Source organism: Marmota monax, unplaced genomic scaffold (assembly GCF_021218885.2).
Source record: "Marmota monax isolate L192 unplaced genomic scaffold, Marmota_monax_Labrador192_F-V1.1 WCK01_AAM20220418_F8-fsc00128, whole genome shotgun sequence".
NCBI classification, from domain to species: Eukaryota; Metazoa; Chordata; class Mammalia; order Rodentia; family Sciuridae; genus Marmota; species Marmota monax.
In genome coordinates this window covers 189,196-205,437 of record NW_026693452.1, presented here as the reverse complement: position 1 = coordinate 205,437, position 16,242 = coordinate 189,196, and the positions used below count along the sequence as shown (strand labels likewise).

The 16,242-nt window shown below is 36.5% G+C and overlaps 1 protein-coding gene across 1 annotated transcript in view; it reads right to left on the bottom strand.

Moving 5' to 3' along the window:
- Positions 1-9,340, bottom strand: part of LOC124101589 (broad substrate specificity ATP-binding cassette transporter ABCG2-like) — a 33,850-nt gene extending 24,510 nt beyond the window's left edge. Inside the window, 5 exon segments of the mRNA XM_058583447.1 lie at positions 808-823; positions 3,796-3,953; positions 4,516-4,630; positions 5,228-5,287; positions 9,150-9,340. Of these exon segments, the coding sequence (XP_058439430.1) occupies positions 808-823; positions 3,796-3,953; positions 4,516-4,630; positions 5,228-5,287; positions 9,150-9,340 (540 nt within the window).
- Positions 9,341-16,242: the final 6,902 nt, after the last annotated feature.

Here is a 16,242-nt window from a genome sequence, read left to right as displayed (position 1 = left end):
GAGCTAATAGTCATCCATGAAATAGTTCATCAATCAATGACTTGTTTCACTTTCTTCTTCTCAGCAGCACGTGGAAATTTTTCTAAAATAGACCATGTTTTAGGTCATAAAGCAAATCTTTGCAAAATAGAGAAAAATACCTTGCATTCTATCAGATCATAAAGGAATGAAGTTAGAAATCAATTATAATATTAAAAAAAAACCACTTTAACACCAGGAGATTAAATACTACACATTTGAATGATGAATGCATAGTAGAATAAATCAGAGGAGAAATAAAAAAATTAGAAGTAAATGAGAATAGTAATACCAATCCAAACTTCAACTCATTTCTCAACCCAGACCCTGAAAGTCAGGGTCACATCAAAATCTCTAAGTTCATAGCATTGAGCTCATATATTATAATAATAGAAAGATGACAAATAAATAATCTAACATTACATCTCAAGGCCATAGAAAAACAAGAACAAATACACCAACACCAAAATCAGTAGAAGATAGGAAATAATTAAAACCAGAGGAGAAATCAATGAAATTGAGAATAATAAAAGAAAAAAGATTGGAGAGATCAACATAAGAAAGAATTGGTTTTTTGAAAGGATAAACAAGATTGATAAACACTAACAAAAAGAAAGAAGGCTAAAAAACAAATTCAGGATGAAAAAGGAAATATCACCACAGAATCTATTTTGAAAATGTATATCCCAATAAGCTAGAAAATCTTGACGATGTTGACAAAAACATATTAAAAAGGTAGTGCATCAAGATCAAGTGGGTATTATCCCAGAGATGCAAGTTTGGCTCAACATACAGAAATTGATAACTGTAATTTGCCATATAAATGGACTTAAGGACAAGAATCACATGATAATATCAATAGTTGCAGATAAACCATTTGACAAAGTACAACACCCATTCATTTTGAAAAACTACAGACAGAAGAAATTTAATTGAACATTAAAATGATATATATGACAAACCCAATGCCAACATTATACTGAATGGAGTAAAACTGAAATCACTTCCTCTAAAAACAGAAACAAGGCAAGTATGCCCACTTTCACAAGTCCTTTTCAAAATAGTTCTTGAAATTCTAGCCAGAGCACTCAGGCAAGAGAAGGAATCTGTAGAAATGCAAATGTGAAAAGAAGAATTTAAATTATCTCTGTATGCTGATGATATGATACTACTATATTCAGAAGACTCAAATAACTCCAGCAGGAGACTTTGAGAACTCATAAGTGAATTCAGTAATGTAACAGGATACAATATCAACACTCATAAATCAATCATATTCCTATACTCTAATGATGAATCAACTAAAAAATAAATTAGAAAGACTATCCTATTCACAATAGTCTCAAAAAATACTTGGGAATAAATCTAACAAAAGTGGTGAAGGATCTCTACAATAAAAAATATCGAACTCTTAAGAAAATAGCTGGGTTCAGTGGTGCATGCCTGTAATCTCAGTGGCTCAGGAGGCTGAGGCAGGAGGATTATGAGTTCAAAGCCAGTCTCAGCAAAAGTGAGGCAGTAAGCAACTCAGTAAAACCCTGTCTTTAAATAAAATACAAAATAGGACTGGAATAAAGAAAATGATTGAGGAAGACCTTAGAAGATGGAAAAATCTCTCATATTCTTATATAGGTAGAATTAATATTATCAAAATGGCATTCTACCAGAAGCATGTACAGATTCAATGCAAATCCCATCAAAATTCCAATGACAATCTTCACAGAACTATAAAAAGCACTTATAATATTTATTTGGAAAAATAAAAGACCCAGAATAGCCAAAGCAATCCTAGGGGAGAAAAGCAGAGCAGGAGGCATCACAACACCAGATATCAAATTATAGTACACAGCTATTGTAACAAAAACAGCTAGCACCAAACAGGTATGAAGACCACAGAATAGAACAGAAGACACAGAGACAAACCCACATAAAACAATTATCTTATACTAGACAAAGGTGCCAAAAACATATGCTGGAGAAAAGATAGCCTTTTTAACCAATGGTCCTGGGAAAACTGGAAATCTATATGGAAGAGAATAAAATTTAACTCCAACCTCTTACTCTGCAAAAATGTCAACTCAAATTGAATTGGAGACCTAGGAATTAGACCAGAAACCCTGCACCTGCTAAAAGGAAATGTAGGCCCAACACTCCAATAAATCAGCAAAGGAACTGACTATTTAAATAAGACTCCTAAAGTGCAAGAAATAAAATAAATTCAATAAGTGGGATGGCATCAAGTTAAAGTTTATGAATGGCAGAGGAAAGAATTAAGAGCATGAAGAGAAAACCTACAGAATGGGAGAAAATGTTTTCCATCTGCTTCTCAGGGCATTGATATCCAGAATATACAAAGAATTTTTTTTTAAATTAACACCAAATAAATAAATGAACAAATCAGTAAGTGGGCAAAGAAATTAAACAGAGACTTCTCAAAAGGAGAAATACAAACTCTCAATAAATACATGAAAAGTGTTTAATATCTGCTAATCAAGGAAATGCAAATTAAAACTACATTGAGATTTCTTCTTGATCTAGTTAGAGTGGCAATTATCAAGAATACAAGTAACCATAAATGTTGACTAGGATGTGGAAAAAGGTACATTCATACATTGTTGGTGGGACTAAAAATTAGTGCAACCACTTTGGAAAGCAGTGTGGAGATCCCTTTAAATACTAGAAATGAAAGAATCCTTTCACCCAGTTAGCCCACTCCTTGATATATCCAAAACATTTAAAATCATATACTATAGTGATAAAGTCACATCAATGTTTAAAGCAGCACAATTCACAATAGCCAAGTTATGGAATCAAACTAGGTGTCCATCAAGAGATAAATGGGCAGAAAAAATAAAGTGGTAAAAATATGAAATGGAGTTTTACTAAAGCATAAAGAATGACATTATGCCATTTGCCAGTAAATGGATGGAACAGAAGTCTATCACACTAAATGAAAGTAACCTGTTCCACAAAGCTTAGGTTCAAATGTTTTCTCTGATATGTGGAAGCTAATCCAAAATAAGAAAACTAGAAGAAAGTTCAGTGAGATAGAAAAAAGAGGATGAAGAGGAGAAGGAGGGGTGAGATAAGGAGAGACAGTGGAATGAGTCTGACCAAACTTTCCTATGTGCCTATATGAATAAACAACAGGGAATCTTCCCATCATGTAAATCCAAAAGACATTAATTAAAAAAAAAAACTATAAGTAAATAGCTGAAGTTTCAGTAGAGTAGAGGGAAGGATACAGGGCAGGGAGGTTAGAAGGGGAAGCGAAAGCTTTGGGGACTGAACCAGAACAAACTATATTCCATGCTTTTCTAATTATGTCAAAATGAATCATAGTGTTATGTGCAACTAAAAAGAACCCATTTAAAAAAATCCTTGAATTCTTGTCATTTATGAAACACAGAAGTGTATTTCAGAAAACAATACAACAATGTCCCCCAGAAGAAGAGAGGGAGAAGAAAAGTAAAAAAGGAAAGAAATAAACAACAAGAAAAGTGCAAAGACATCAAATGATCTGTGTCTTGAGCAATGAGGGTGGGCTGTTCGGGGCTCTCTCCACATAGACCAACTCCACCCCAGGATTAGATCACGGTTAAGATTATTTCTTCACTTAATTTACCCCTTTAAAGTAGGAATCTGGACACTTCTTTTTATCACTACAGAAAGCAGCCAGTTTTGACCACACACATCTTAGGAAACTTCTGATTAAGGTCATATTGCCCACATAGGGAAGTCTTCTTTCCTGGTTATGAATCTGTCAGGAATTTTCACATTACCTTGGAATCTGCCACTTCACAGAGACCTAACTTTTCAATGACCTTTTTGATTCGCTTATTTTTTCTCTTCTTTGACATAGTTGTTGGAAGTCGAAGAGAAGCTGAGAACCACATGTTTTCTCTCACTGTCAGGGTGCTCATCACGACATCATCCTGAAGGGAAATGTGCTTTCAGTGAGTCATACTGAGTCTTTTCTAAGACCATCACTCCAGCGAATGTTTAAGTTTATTCACAAAAATAACAAACTCATGGAAAATTTCTAGGTAATGGTGAACTTTCAACTCTAAACATTTCAGTGACTCCACAGAGCTTCAGAGCCCAGGGAATAATTTTCCTTCCCTATCTGCACACCCAGACGGAGCACAGGTGATTATGGTGACTTCTAAGCACTTCCAGAATACTTTATATGAGGATTTGACAGGGGCATCTTTTAGGAGAAAAAGAGAGGTGAAGGAAGGGCAAAAGGGCAACAGTAGACCCTTTGGAAATGATTCAAAGTTAGAATTGTTACCATTGCCTACAGGTTCATATTCCAGATCATTTCTTCCTCTCCTTTTAACCTCTTTGTCAGTCTTAAGGGAGATTATGTAAATTCGGTGTAAATAAGATTGGTTCCTTGAGCATGTTTAATTGGAAGCATGGTATACTACAAGCCAAGGCTCTTGCCCATATAGAAACAGGGGAAACCTAAAAGGAAAACCCACCCATACTTACCTGTACCACATATCCTGAATTACATTGGAAATTGTCAGGGTGAGGTACTTCATGTACCCAAACATTTTCATATAATACTCTTGGTTCTTTCCTTGCAGCTAAGATATCTAATAACCTATAAAAGGACACACATGTTGTGAGATTTTTCCTTACTACAAAGTTCACATCTCTCACCTATTCTGAATCCAAATTCTGTTCAGGTTAGAAAGTGAACTAGCCAAAATATTCTGTGGTTTAACATATGCGTGTACATGCACGCAGACACACAAATTCTTACTTTCCTTTATCATGTGGTATAAGAAAGCCAAAAAAAATTAAAGCAAGATATCATTGGTTTATCCAGTACAGATCTTCCAAGTGACCCTCATCTTTATGGATCCAACCCAAGCAATAGGAGCCTTTACCTCTGAGGTATGTCCCACTGAGACCTTCAGTTCCTTATCTACACTTTTAATATTATTCCTTTATTTTCCTTTCTCATTATCTCATAACAAGGTCAACTGCTTTGTGCTAATTACTTTATCATGCTGTGTTTGTAATGCTGAATTTAATAAGAATTCCTGGTCCTAGGATTAAAACCATAAGATAGTCCAAATGCACATTATCCATAGGACAAAGGCCCAGACAAGACATGAAAAGAAAATGCATGTGATTTGTAAAAGCACACAGAAACAGCACCAAAAGACTTATTTGTGCTTTCTGTTATACTCACAGTGATTTGCCTCCACCTTGGGGTCCCACGAAGGCATTAAGACCAGGTTTCATGATCCCACTGTAAACACAAAAACATACTGATTTATTGTTTCACTTTTTAAAGAGTTCTATAGGTTTACGGGCTACACTTAATATATTATTTAAGGCTAATGAAATTGCAGACATATAACATGAACCAAATTTTAAGGAAAAAAATCATTGGTTAAAAATAGTCTAGTATACATAGGATATGAATCACTAGTCAAGACCTGTGAGAGAAAAGCCTCAGATCCTTGAAAATCCCTTTCATTTATTCATGAAGCCACTAATCCCTAAATGGAAATGACACATTCTATATCAACAATCTGTGAAATTCTTGTAAATAATCTCCATTCCTCTTACTCTTCTTAAACAGCTTCTGAATAATGTTTGATGATCAGCCTCTTCAAATCCCTTGGCATGCTTCCCAGTCAAGTAACACACAATTAATAAATCAATGATTTGTAGACTATCAGGAGTAGTGTTCTCACTTTTAAAATCTAATCAGAACAAAAGAATCAATGCATCTTAAATAGAAATAAAAGACTGGAATAAAGCACTCTAGAGTATAAGAAACTATCACCTGTTCTTCACATTTGAGAAAAACACCTTACCAATTAAAAAAGCAAAACATGCCCTAGGATAGATGATTTACTCCTTGTTCAGGATCTGATAAATGGACTGGAAAATGATCTGTGTAGAATTAGGAGACATCCCTCTAGCATGGATGTCCTTTGGGGATGCGCAGGCACAAAACAGATACAATTGTGCTTCAATCTAATTAAGGGTGTATGTGAGAGTAGTGAGTATTCAGATGGAGAAGAAGGGGGTGATGATGGCAGTGTTGACTGTGCTAAGACCCAAGATGAAGTCAAATAGGCTGAATTTTGTCCTAAATATAAGAGGTGAAACTACTAAGAAAATTAAATGGAGGAAGGAGAACTAAGGGCAGGGACATTGCAGGTGCACAGGAATGATCAAAGAACAGTTTGACTTAACCCATTCAGAACACTGGTGTCTATGCCAGTCTCTCTTTAGAACTGTTAGGTACCTCAAAATGTGTTCTACAGTGTCCCACAGCACTCACACCACTAGGACTTTGGCATTCATGGCCGGTGCCACCTAATCTGTCCCACAATGATACTAGGGCAGCTGGGGGCTGAGGTGAAATGTACCTTTCACTTTGCTTTTTAACTAGGAACAACTCACTCAATGACTGAACTAATATAATGAGAGTGTGATAAACCAGGAACAAGATGTGACACAGAAAATTCTTACTCTTTTGGTAACCTTCCTCCCCCAGTGTAAGGACACACAAATGACTGGGTACATCTGGGGGTGAAGATCAGTGCTAGCATGGGTGTTTAGCATGCATAAAGTCTTGGGTTCAATCATTAGCAAACTCCCAAATTAAAAATGCTTGGGTACACTCTCAAAGTGCATTTGTATACAGTTCCTAATGATCTTCTTTATTAATATCTACCTAGAAACTGCTTCTAAAATGAGTAGGAAAAGCCTTCTTATTTCCTAAGTCTTCATTCAGTGCCTGGAAAACTTCCCAGGTTTTTAAGATATGTACTGAAGGAAAGATCAAGCCATCCTGAATGATTCAACCAAAACCAAATGTAAATATGTAAAGGCAAAGTATTTCACAGGTACCACTGTTTGGTTTTCTTTGACACTAAACCCAGTGTTGCAGAAAATGGAAGTAGTGTAGATTCCCAAATGCCATAGTTCCAATGTGGAGCAGTAGCTAATTCCATATCCATTGAGGCAGCTGGAAAGGATAAGCAAGGTAAATGAACCCTCACACAGAGTGTATTTTATATCTATTCAACCTGCACATATTCAAAGCATGGTACATTCACTTCTTTCATCACAAAATCTGTAGGGACAAACATATTTTAATTACTGTATTTCACAAAGGCTTGTTAGCTTTTCATAAGTCAAGTCTATCTAATGTAGTAAAAGATCAAAGCCTTTTATCCACCATTTCTCTCCTTATTTTCCTAGTCAGGATTTCCTGAACCAACACGAGAGAGACAAGAAGTAGGCAAGATAGCAGGTGTTGCTGCATGGACAGAGATCCCATCCTAATAGCAGTCAAGGCCTCAGCCCAATAAGCCCTCAGATCCTCACCATTTCTTTTCCACCTATGCCTCAACATTTTCTATGCTATTTTATCACTTCCTTGATCTGAAGGGAGTTGCTGGAATTAACAAAGAAGTATAAAGTCACATAAAAAATATCTAGAAAACAGAATGAATGTCTAATTCCATATAGATCTGCAACCACATTGAGTCAAAGTACTCTTTTATAACTACTCTCCAGCCTTGGGGAGCCAGGAAAAAGTTTTTGTTTTGTTTAGGAAGAATTTTTCCCTTATGACACAAACAGAACTTATAGCGATGGTATCTATGCAAAGCCAAATTCACATCCTAACATCATATATGGGAATCAGAGACTCACAAATATCAGAAAAACATTGACACCCATAACGGTCAGTATCTGAACTCACAGAGGTACATGTGGTAGTGATAGGTTACATAGAAATATTCATTGCCCTCCTACTCTAGATCTCATTTCAACATTGCACTTTGAGTTCTGAATTTGTTGTGAGATGAAAAGAATAAAAATCATAATTGCCATGTACTTTAAAAATATAATTATTTATTCCCAAATGACTTAAAATCATCATACTACAGTGACACAACCACATCAACATTTATAGCAGCCCAATTCACAATAGCTAAACTATGGAACCAACCTAGGTGCCCTTCAACAGATGAATGGATAAAAAAAATGTGGTATATATACACAATGGTATATTACTCAGCCTTAAAAAGAATGAAATTGTGGCATTTGCTGGTAAATGGATGGAGCTAGAGAATATCATGTTAAGCAAAATAAGCCAATCCCAGAAAAACCAAAGGCTGAATGTTTTCTTAGGTATGTGAATGCTAATTTACAAAAAGGCAGTGGGGGTTAGGGAAAAATAGAGTGGACTAGGCAGAGGGGAGTGAAGGGAAGGGAGAAGATACAGGGGTCGGAAGGTTAGTAAAATGAATTGGACATTATTACCCTGCCCTATGTGCATTTATGATTCCATGACTGGTGTTATTCCACATCATATACAACCAGAAGAATGAGAGGATATACTCTATTTCCATATGATGTGTCAAAATGCAAAATTCTACTGTCACGTAAAACTAATTAGAACAAATAAAAAATAGTTGATTTAAGATTATAAATTCTTATTACTCTGTACTTTAACTGTATAACTTCAATTAATTTACAGACATCTTATATTTAAATATGTTGTACCTGTCTTTATTAGAATAAGTGATAAGTAAATTGTTATAGAACAATTATAACTATTATAAAGAGACAATTTTAAAGCAACCATTCATTTAACCCAGGTCTGTTTGAAAAGATAAGTACTTTCACAATATACTAGCATTTTAACTTTCTTGCTTCTAGACTATAAAGGATATAAAGTGCACAAGTACCTAAAATGCATCTGTTTCAGAAAGCACATTGTATTTCATAGTTTGGAAACTTCAGAGTTACAATTATATACCCACAATTAAAAAACAATGATACAGACATCCTTCCACCCAAATACAAGGTTACCCATGAAAAACTAAAGACCTATTAATTGTTCAGTTTCTTAAATAAATATTGATATACGTTTTACAATCATTTTTAGAAATGGTGTGTCAGTTCAGTTCCTTTCAAACTAAACATACACTTAAAGATGACTCAATCATTTCAGTCCTAGTTTAGCCAAAAGATGTGAAAGCATATCTTAATATGTCTGTACACAGTCTTGAACACAGTAGCCAAGACCTGTATTCATTGTTGGTCAATATAGTGGTCTTTTAAAAAGTTCATGCACATACTTGATATTCCATAGTTCCTTTTCCTCAGTTGTTTTTTGATTAAATGGAAAGCATTTCTTCTCTTTTACATGATAAGAGACATTGTGAAAACTCAACACAGGCCCTTTCTTATCACTGGAAGTTGTCTCAGGGAGATCATCAGAGTTTCTTTGGGACATGGAAATTGAACACAGGTCATTACTGGAAGACATCTGGATAGTTCTGCCTTTCTGTAGAGGGAAAAGCATTAGTAAGTTGATAGTCCACGTAAATCAAATTATAAACACTAGATAACAACATATGAACACATTTAAACCAGGATCCTTTTAAACTGTGCTGTAGTGAGTAGGTTCTTCTTTATAAAGAAGACCCCACATCACTGTGATAAAAAGAACCTTAGAACCTATAATGGGAGGCAGATCCAAACTAGAATACCTGCACTCCAATTAGATGTCACATTCCCAAATTAAGGTGTCCTAATAATTAAACAGTATGAAAATTATTCAAAACCCAGGGAGGCAGAAAAATGCAAATAATTATTAGTTTTATCTGGCTTGAAAATCATAATATGATATAACCTCAATTCAGGAAGAGCCTAGAGGAGCATCATTCAGTGGTTGTATTTGTTTAATGTTAGTGTTTATAATATTTTTACTACCAAAAGGAACTTATTCTAGCATTCTGGGGCAGGAGAGATTTCTCTGAATTTATAGTTGTACAACTTTGGTTGTTGTGCACCTTCAATCAGCAAAGTAGGTAAACGCCAACATTCTTTTGCAATGACATTATTATTTCCTTCATGCACAAACATATGAAAATTATGAACTAAATCAAACCAATAGTTAAGCAGTTCAAAGCTTTAGAGCAAAAGTGAATTTTAAGTTAAAAATATTTCATTACAGAAATTACAAAAGTTCCCTTAAAGTATTTAATCAGAATTAGACCTGTGGCTGAACTAAGCTTGTTAAATTGGTTTTAAGTGCTAACTGCAATAATCCTAGCTCTCATTTTTAAAAGCCAAAGACATTCATGAAGAACTTTATCTTTGCCTATGGTGGACTAGCTGCTCCAAACTAATCATCCTCCCGAGAACAACCATAGAAGCAGAGAGAACATGAGAAGGAGTGTGTGAAGAGTTCTCTGATGAGAGCAAGAAAGCCAATGGTACTGGAGGAACCAAAATTGTGTGGGCTCTCTCTCATCCAGCGAGTAGGTCCACAGAACAGGGTAGAGGAGAGTGTGACTGCAGAATTGCTAATCAAGACCTCTGGAGACCAAGCAGGAAACAGATCTGATTTTATTGCACAGTTACCATGTATATATTCTTAGGCAGTAGCTAAGCAGATTACAGGCAGCTACCAACGCAATTTCTGCTACCTGTCCTTGCAGTGACCAATTGAGGAGTGGACCATGGAGCAAGCACGGGGATTGCAACACACGGCCTCATGCCCAGGGCTGTGCCTATGGGGTAAGAGTTCTGCTGCTCACATGCCTAGCACAAGGGAAGTTGCCTGCCACTCAGAAAACCTTGGTGTATGCCAGGTATGTAGTCCTCCATGCAGAAAATCCCAGCAAGCAAGGAACAGCACTGGGCAATCCCAGAACCCTGTGCCTTTTCCCCTCTGGGGTTTGCAAATTCAAACTTTTACACACAGGGCACCACTCAGGAGCCAAGCAGAAAGAAGCTGCTAGAGGCATTGTCCAGGAAGCCCCTAGTATATCTGAGCAAATATCTCAACAGTCTTTCATCCAGGGAGACAAAATTTGGAATTGTGAGCCAGTAAAGGTGAGGATTCCTAGAAAACCAAGCTTTCAAGATCTCAGAAACATTATGTCCCGAGAATACAGGAAAACCAAAAAGAGAACATTCTCTGCTCAATCTAGGTCATCATTCTTAAAAAGATATCATCACCCAGATGGAGTGGCACATATTTTTGATCTTAGCAACTTAAGAGACTGAGGAAGGAGAATTTCAAGTTCAAAGCCAGCTTAGGAATTTAGTGAGGCCCTAAGTAGCACAGCAAAAACATGGTCTCAAAATAAAAAAATAAAATAAAACGGCATGTGGATGTGGCTCACTGGTTAAGGGCCCCAGATTAACAATACAAAGAAAAACAAAAGATATCCTCATTCAAATTTTCAAGTATGTCAGATATAGGAGCTAAAGTTCCAAAAATAAGAACATAAAAGAAGACCCACAGGTAATCCAGACTGGAGTTATTAAACATTGACATTAAAAGGTAGTTTTAATTACAGTAGTAATATTTTAAGGAAAACAGATTATCACCTAATAACCACATCTTTAAAAAAATATTAAAATAAAGAATTCAAGCTAGATATGGTGGTGCAAACCTCTAAATCGCAGCTACAGAAGAGACTGATGTAGGACAGGGGGTCAGGAAAGCACTCTCCAATGATGCTATTGAGCAGTCACTGAGGGTGGTTTTCTGGAGGAACAGTGCTATTCTAAGCACTAGTGTAAGGAACCAGCAAAAAGGCCAGAGGGCCTGAAGAGTGAAGGAGGGCAAGAAGACAGGTGATAAAGTCAAAAGAAGGAGAGCTCAGGCAGAGATCATTACTGACCACCATGAGAAATTTGACTTGGACTGGGAATGAGATTGAGGGTATCACAAAATTCTGAGTGAAGGAATGCCATGATTTAACTATATTTAAAAGGACCACTCTTACTTTTATCAGGGTAAGGATGGAGGAAGGAGATCATATAAAAGACTACTCTAACAACCAAAGAGCCAGCATGGGAACACTGTTCTCAATCCCTCCTCTGTTGCCTATGAGAGAACTTGGAAGACTTCTTTATCTCTGTATGTGCTGCCCCTGTGCAACACCACTTAGAAACTCCAAGAACAGAAACAGCCCCAGGTTTATCAGACACAACACACCAAGAACACACCACCTGTAGCACTCTCTCCTGGCCCACAAGAAAATGGGGGTGCAGGTGGGGAAGGCACAAAACTTCAAGAGGAGGAGATCCTTATTCCCACAGCAAGGGCACTATGGTCCAAACAGAGGATTTGTGAGGGTCCTTTATGATCTTAACTTGTTCCAAAAATATCCCAGTATCCTGCCTCACACACCCCATGATCACTTTAGGAAATAGAATAAGTATAATACATCATAACAGTTGACTTTATGTCCCATGGAAACTAGAGAAAAACTCATGCAAATTTAAAAGGAATCCAATGGAGAGGCTCCTATGAATCCAAACAAGAGGAGTAGGTATCAAGACATGGGGGAGTGTGCGTCTGTGGGAGTCAGGAGGACAACACCGGCAGATGCCCTGGGAAGTCCTCACCCTTTGTCTCCTCTCTTCACCAAGCTGACCCCACTGTACTGCATCCTGTTTAGACCTTCTGTGAGAGGGTAGATAAACCTCTCAGTCTGTCCTTCCTCTTTCTTTGTAAGACTCTCACCTCCAGTGGCTTCAGTGGGACATGGCATCATTTATTTATCTCCAAATAAAATCCAGCTATCAAACAGTAGCATATGGACCACAGGGTCTTAGTGTCCAAGTGTGTACTGTCACATTTAGTATAAGGACAGTTACAGCTACAAGATCTTCAGACTTGTTATCTTCTAGAAACTTCTGTTTCACCTCCTGGATAAAATGAAGTGTATTATCTAGTGCCAGCTGAGCCTAAGAACTAAATTCCAGCCAGACCCTGCTTAAACAGCAGCAAGGTCTTTCCAGTCACAAACCCAAGACATTGAGGTATTAATCAATAAAATACAGGAATACTGGTTCAGGAGGGTTTCTGACCAAGTACAGACTTCATTCCCTTCTTGTAAAAAACAAACTTATTCATAGACACCAGGATGCAAGCAGAAGGTTGAATAGCAATTTCTCCCTGTACTTATCACCCATCCCTGGCTTAAACAACTACTACACTACTAACTTTGAATATGATCCACCAAATATTTCCTCTCTGTATATAAATTAAATGTGTAGCTCAAAATCAGATATTCACTCTTGTCAGCCTCCTATTGAGTGTTAGAAATGGACAGATCTAGTGGCATAAAATCAGCAACAAACTAGATCAACTCACCAAGAGGATCAATCAAGTGTGTGTAATTGAATATAAAAACGACAGCCATAGACATTTTGTTCAACAATGGACTGCTTCTGTGATGTTCCCATAAGATTATAACAGAGCTGGAAAATCCCTGTTGCCCCGTGACATGACAGCTGTCATCTGTTGTCAACATCATGGCAGCTGTGCTAGCAAGTGCACTACTCATTAAATTTGGGGTGTTGCTGGTATAAATAACCTACAGTACTTCTGTCATAAAAGTATAGCATGGAAAGTTATGTACCATACATAATACTCAATAGCAATGGTAAATGATGATGTTACTGGTTACATGTTTACTATTCTATAAGTTTTCTTTCTTTCTTTTTTTTTTTTTTTTGTGGTACTGGGGATTGAACCCAGGGTCTTGTACATGCAAGGCAAGCACTCTACCAACTGAGCTATATCTCCAGTCTACTCCTACTTAAAAATAAGAGTAAAAAAAAAAAGAAGGCAGGAAGGAAGGAAGGATGGAAGGGGAGGCCCAATTATTCCTCTATAAAATTTAGATTTATCTACAAATAAAACCCAGCCATCAAATGGTAACATATGGACCACAGGGTCTTAGTGTCCAAGTGTATACTGTCACACTTAGTATAAGGACAGTTACAACTACAATAAACCATCTCAGAAAATGCACTTAGAATATGCACTACTCCATGCATTATGGACAGCACTGAGAGTGCTGTCCATTGTCATTTCTAAGTCCCCTCTGCATCCTTAGGTGACACACACAGACACTTCCCTCAAAAATAATTGCCCTAAGAACAGACACATAGACCAATAGTACAGACTTGAAGACACAGATACAAACTTACTCAGATACAGTAACCTCATCTTTTTTTGACAAAGACAGCCTTTTTAGCAAACAGTGCTAGGAAAACCGGGAGCCCATATATAGAAGAAAAAAAATTAGACTTTTATCTCTTATTCCACATGAAAATCAATTAAACATGAATAAAAAAATATAAAAATTAGACCAGGAACGATTCAATTTCTAGAAGAAAATGCAAGGTCAACACTCGAGCAATATAGACACTGACAATGACTTTCTCAATAGGACCTTAAAGCTTAGAAAATAATGCCAAGAGTTAATAAATGGGATAGCATCATTTAAAAAGATCCTGCACAGCAAAGGAAACAAATATGTGAAGACAGAACCTAGAAAATGGGGAAAAAAATCTTTGCTAGCTATGCTTCTAACAGAGTAATAATGTATAAAGAGCTCACTAAACTTAACACAACAACAACAACAAAACCCAAAATAATCCAATTAATGAATGGGCAAATGAGCTAAAGAGACACTTCTAAAAAGAAGAAATAAAAATGGCCAACAAATATATAAAAAACGGTGCAAAATCATTAGCAATTAGAGAATGTAAATTCAAACTACCTTGAGATTTCACCTGAGTCTAGTCAAAATGATAGTCATTTTGAGTACAAACAATAATAAATGTTGGAGAGGATGCAGAGAAAATGGAACACTTTTACACTGTTGGTGAGATTGTAAATAAGTACAACACTATGGAAATCAGTCTGAAACTTCCTCAAAAGCCTGGAAATGGAACCCTCATACTTCTAAGCTGTATAACTCCTTGGTATTTATCCTAAAGAATTAAAGTCAGCATAATATAGTGATATACACGTACCCTTGTTTATAGCAGCCCAGTTCACAATAGCTAAACTAGGGAACCAACCTAGGTATCTATTAACAGATGAATGAATTTAAAAAAATGTGATACATACACAAAATAGAGTTTTATTCAGCTATAAAGAAAAATGAAATCATGCCATTTGTAGGAAAATGGATGAAATTTGAAACCATTAAGTTAAGCAAAATAAGCCAAACTCAGAAGATCAAGGGTCACATGTTTTCTCTCATCTACAGAAGGTAGACAGGAAAATGAAAACGAAAGGTAGGGGTGGAATAGTCTTATGAAAATAGAAGGGAGATCAGTTAGAGTAGAGGAAAGGGAACAGTGGGAGGGAAGAGGGGAGGGAAAGGGGAAATGCTAGACAAAATATATTGGCCAAATTATATCACTTTGGATAATGATGTCCATCACATTCCACCATCCTTGCTAACCCCTTGCCCCCTCCCTTCCCTTCCCATGCTTCTGCCCTATCTAGAGTTCATGGGAGGAATAGAAGAACTCTAGACAAAAAATACATTTTGAAGTGACAGGGTAGTTTTCAAAAATGGCAAGGATGTTAGAATTAACACGGGGAATTTAAAAAGTCTGATTAATATGTTAAGATAAACTAAATATGTACAAGATCAGACAGGTAAAACAAGGCAAATAATAGACTGCTCACATGAAACTTACTTTAAATATAAAGATGCACATGGCTAGGTGTAGTGGTGTATGCCTATAATCACAGTGACATGGGAGGCTGAAGTGGGAAAATCACATTTCCAAAGGCAGTTTCTAAAACTTTGAGACCTTATCTCAAAATTTATATATATATATAGTACTGAAAGTATAGTTCAGTGGGAAAAGTGACCCTGGGTCCATTACCCAGAAAAAAAAAATTATAGTCAGAGGTTAAAAGTAAACGCCTAGAGAATAATATGTCATGCCTGCACAAATGATATCAAAGGAAGAATAGCTATGTTTCTTATACATAGACAAGATTTCAAAGTAAAGTTATCAGGGATAAAAAGAATATTATATAAAGACAAATGGTCAGTTCTTCAAGAAGATGCTACAACCCTTGACATGCATACACCTAAAAACAGATTATCAAATTATGTGAGGCAAAAATGTGATACAAATGCAGGGAGAAAAAGATGAATCTGTAACCACGGTGGGAGACTTCGATACTCCTCTGTTAGAAATGGACAGATCTAGTGGCATAAAATCAGCAACAACCTAGATCAACTCACCAACAGGATCAATCAACTGTGTGCAATCGAATATAAAAAACCACAGTTATATGCAACATAAAGACATTTTGATCAACAATGGACTGCATCTGTGATGATCCTGTAAGATTATAACATAGCTAGAAAATCCCTGTTGCCC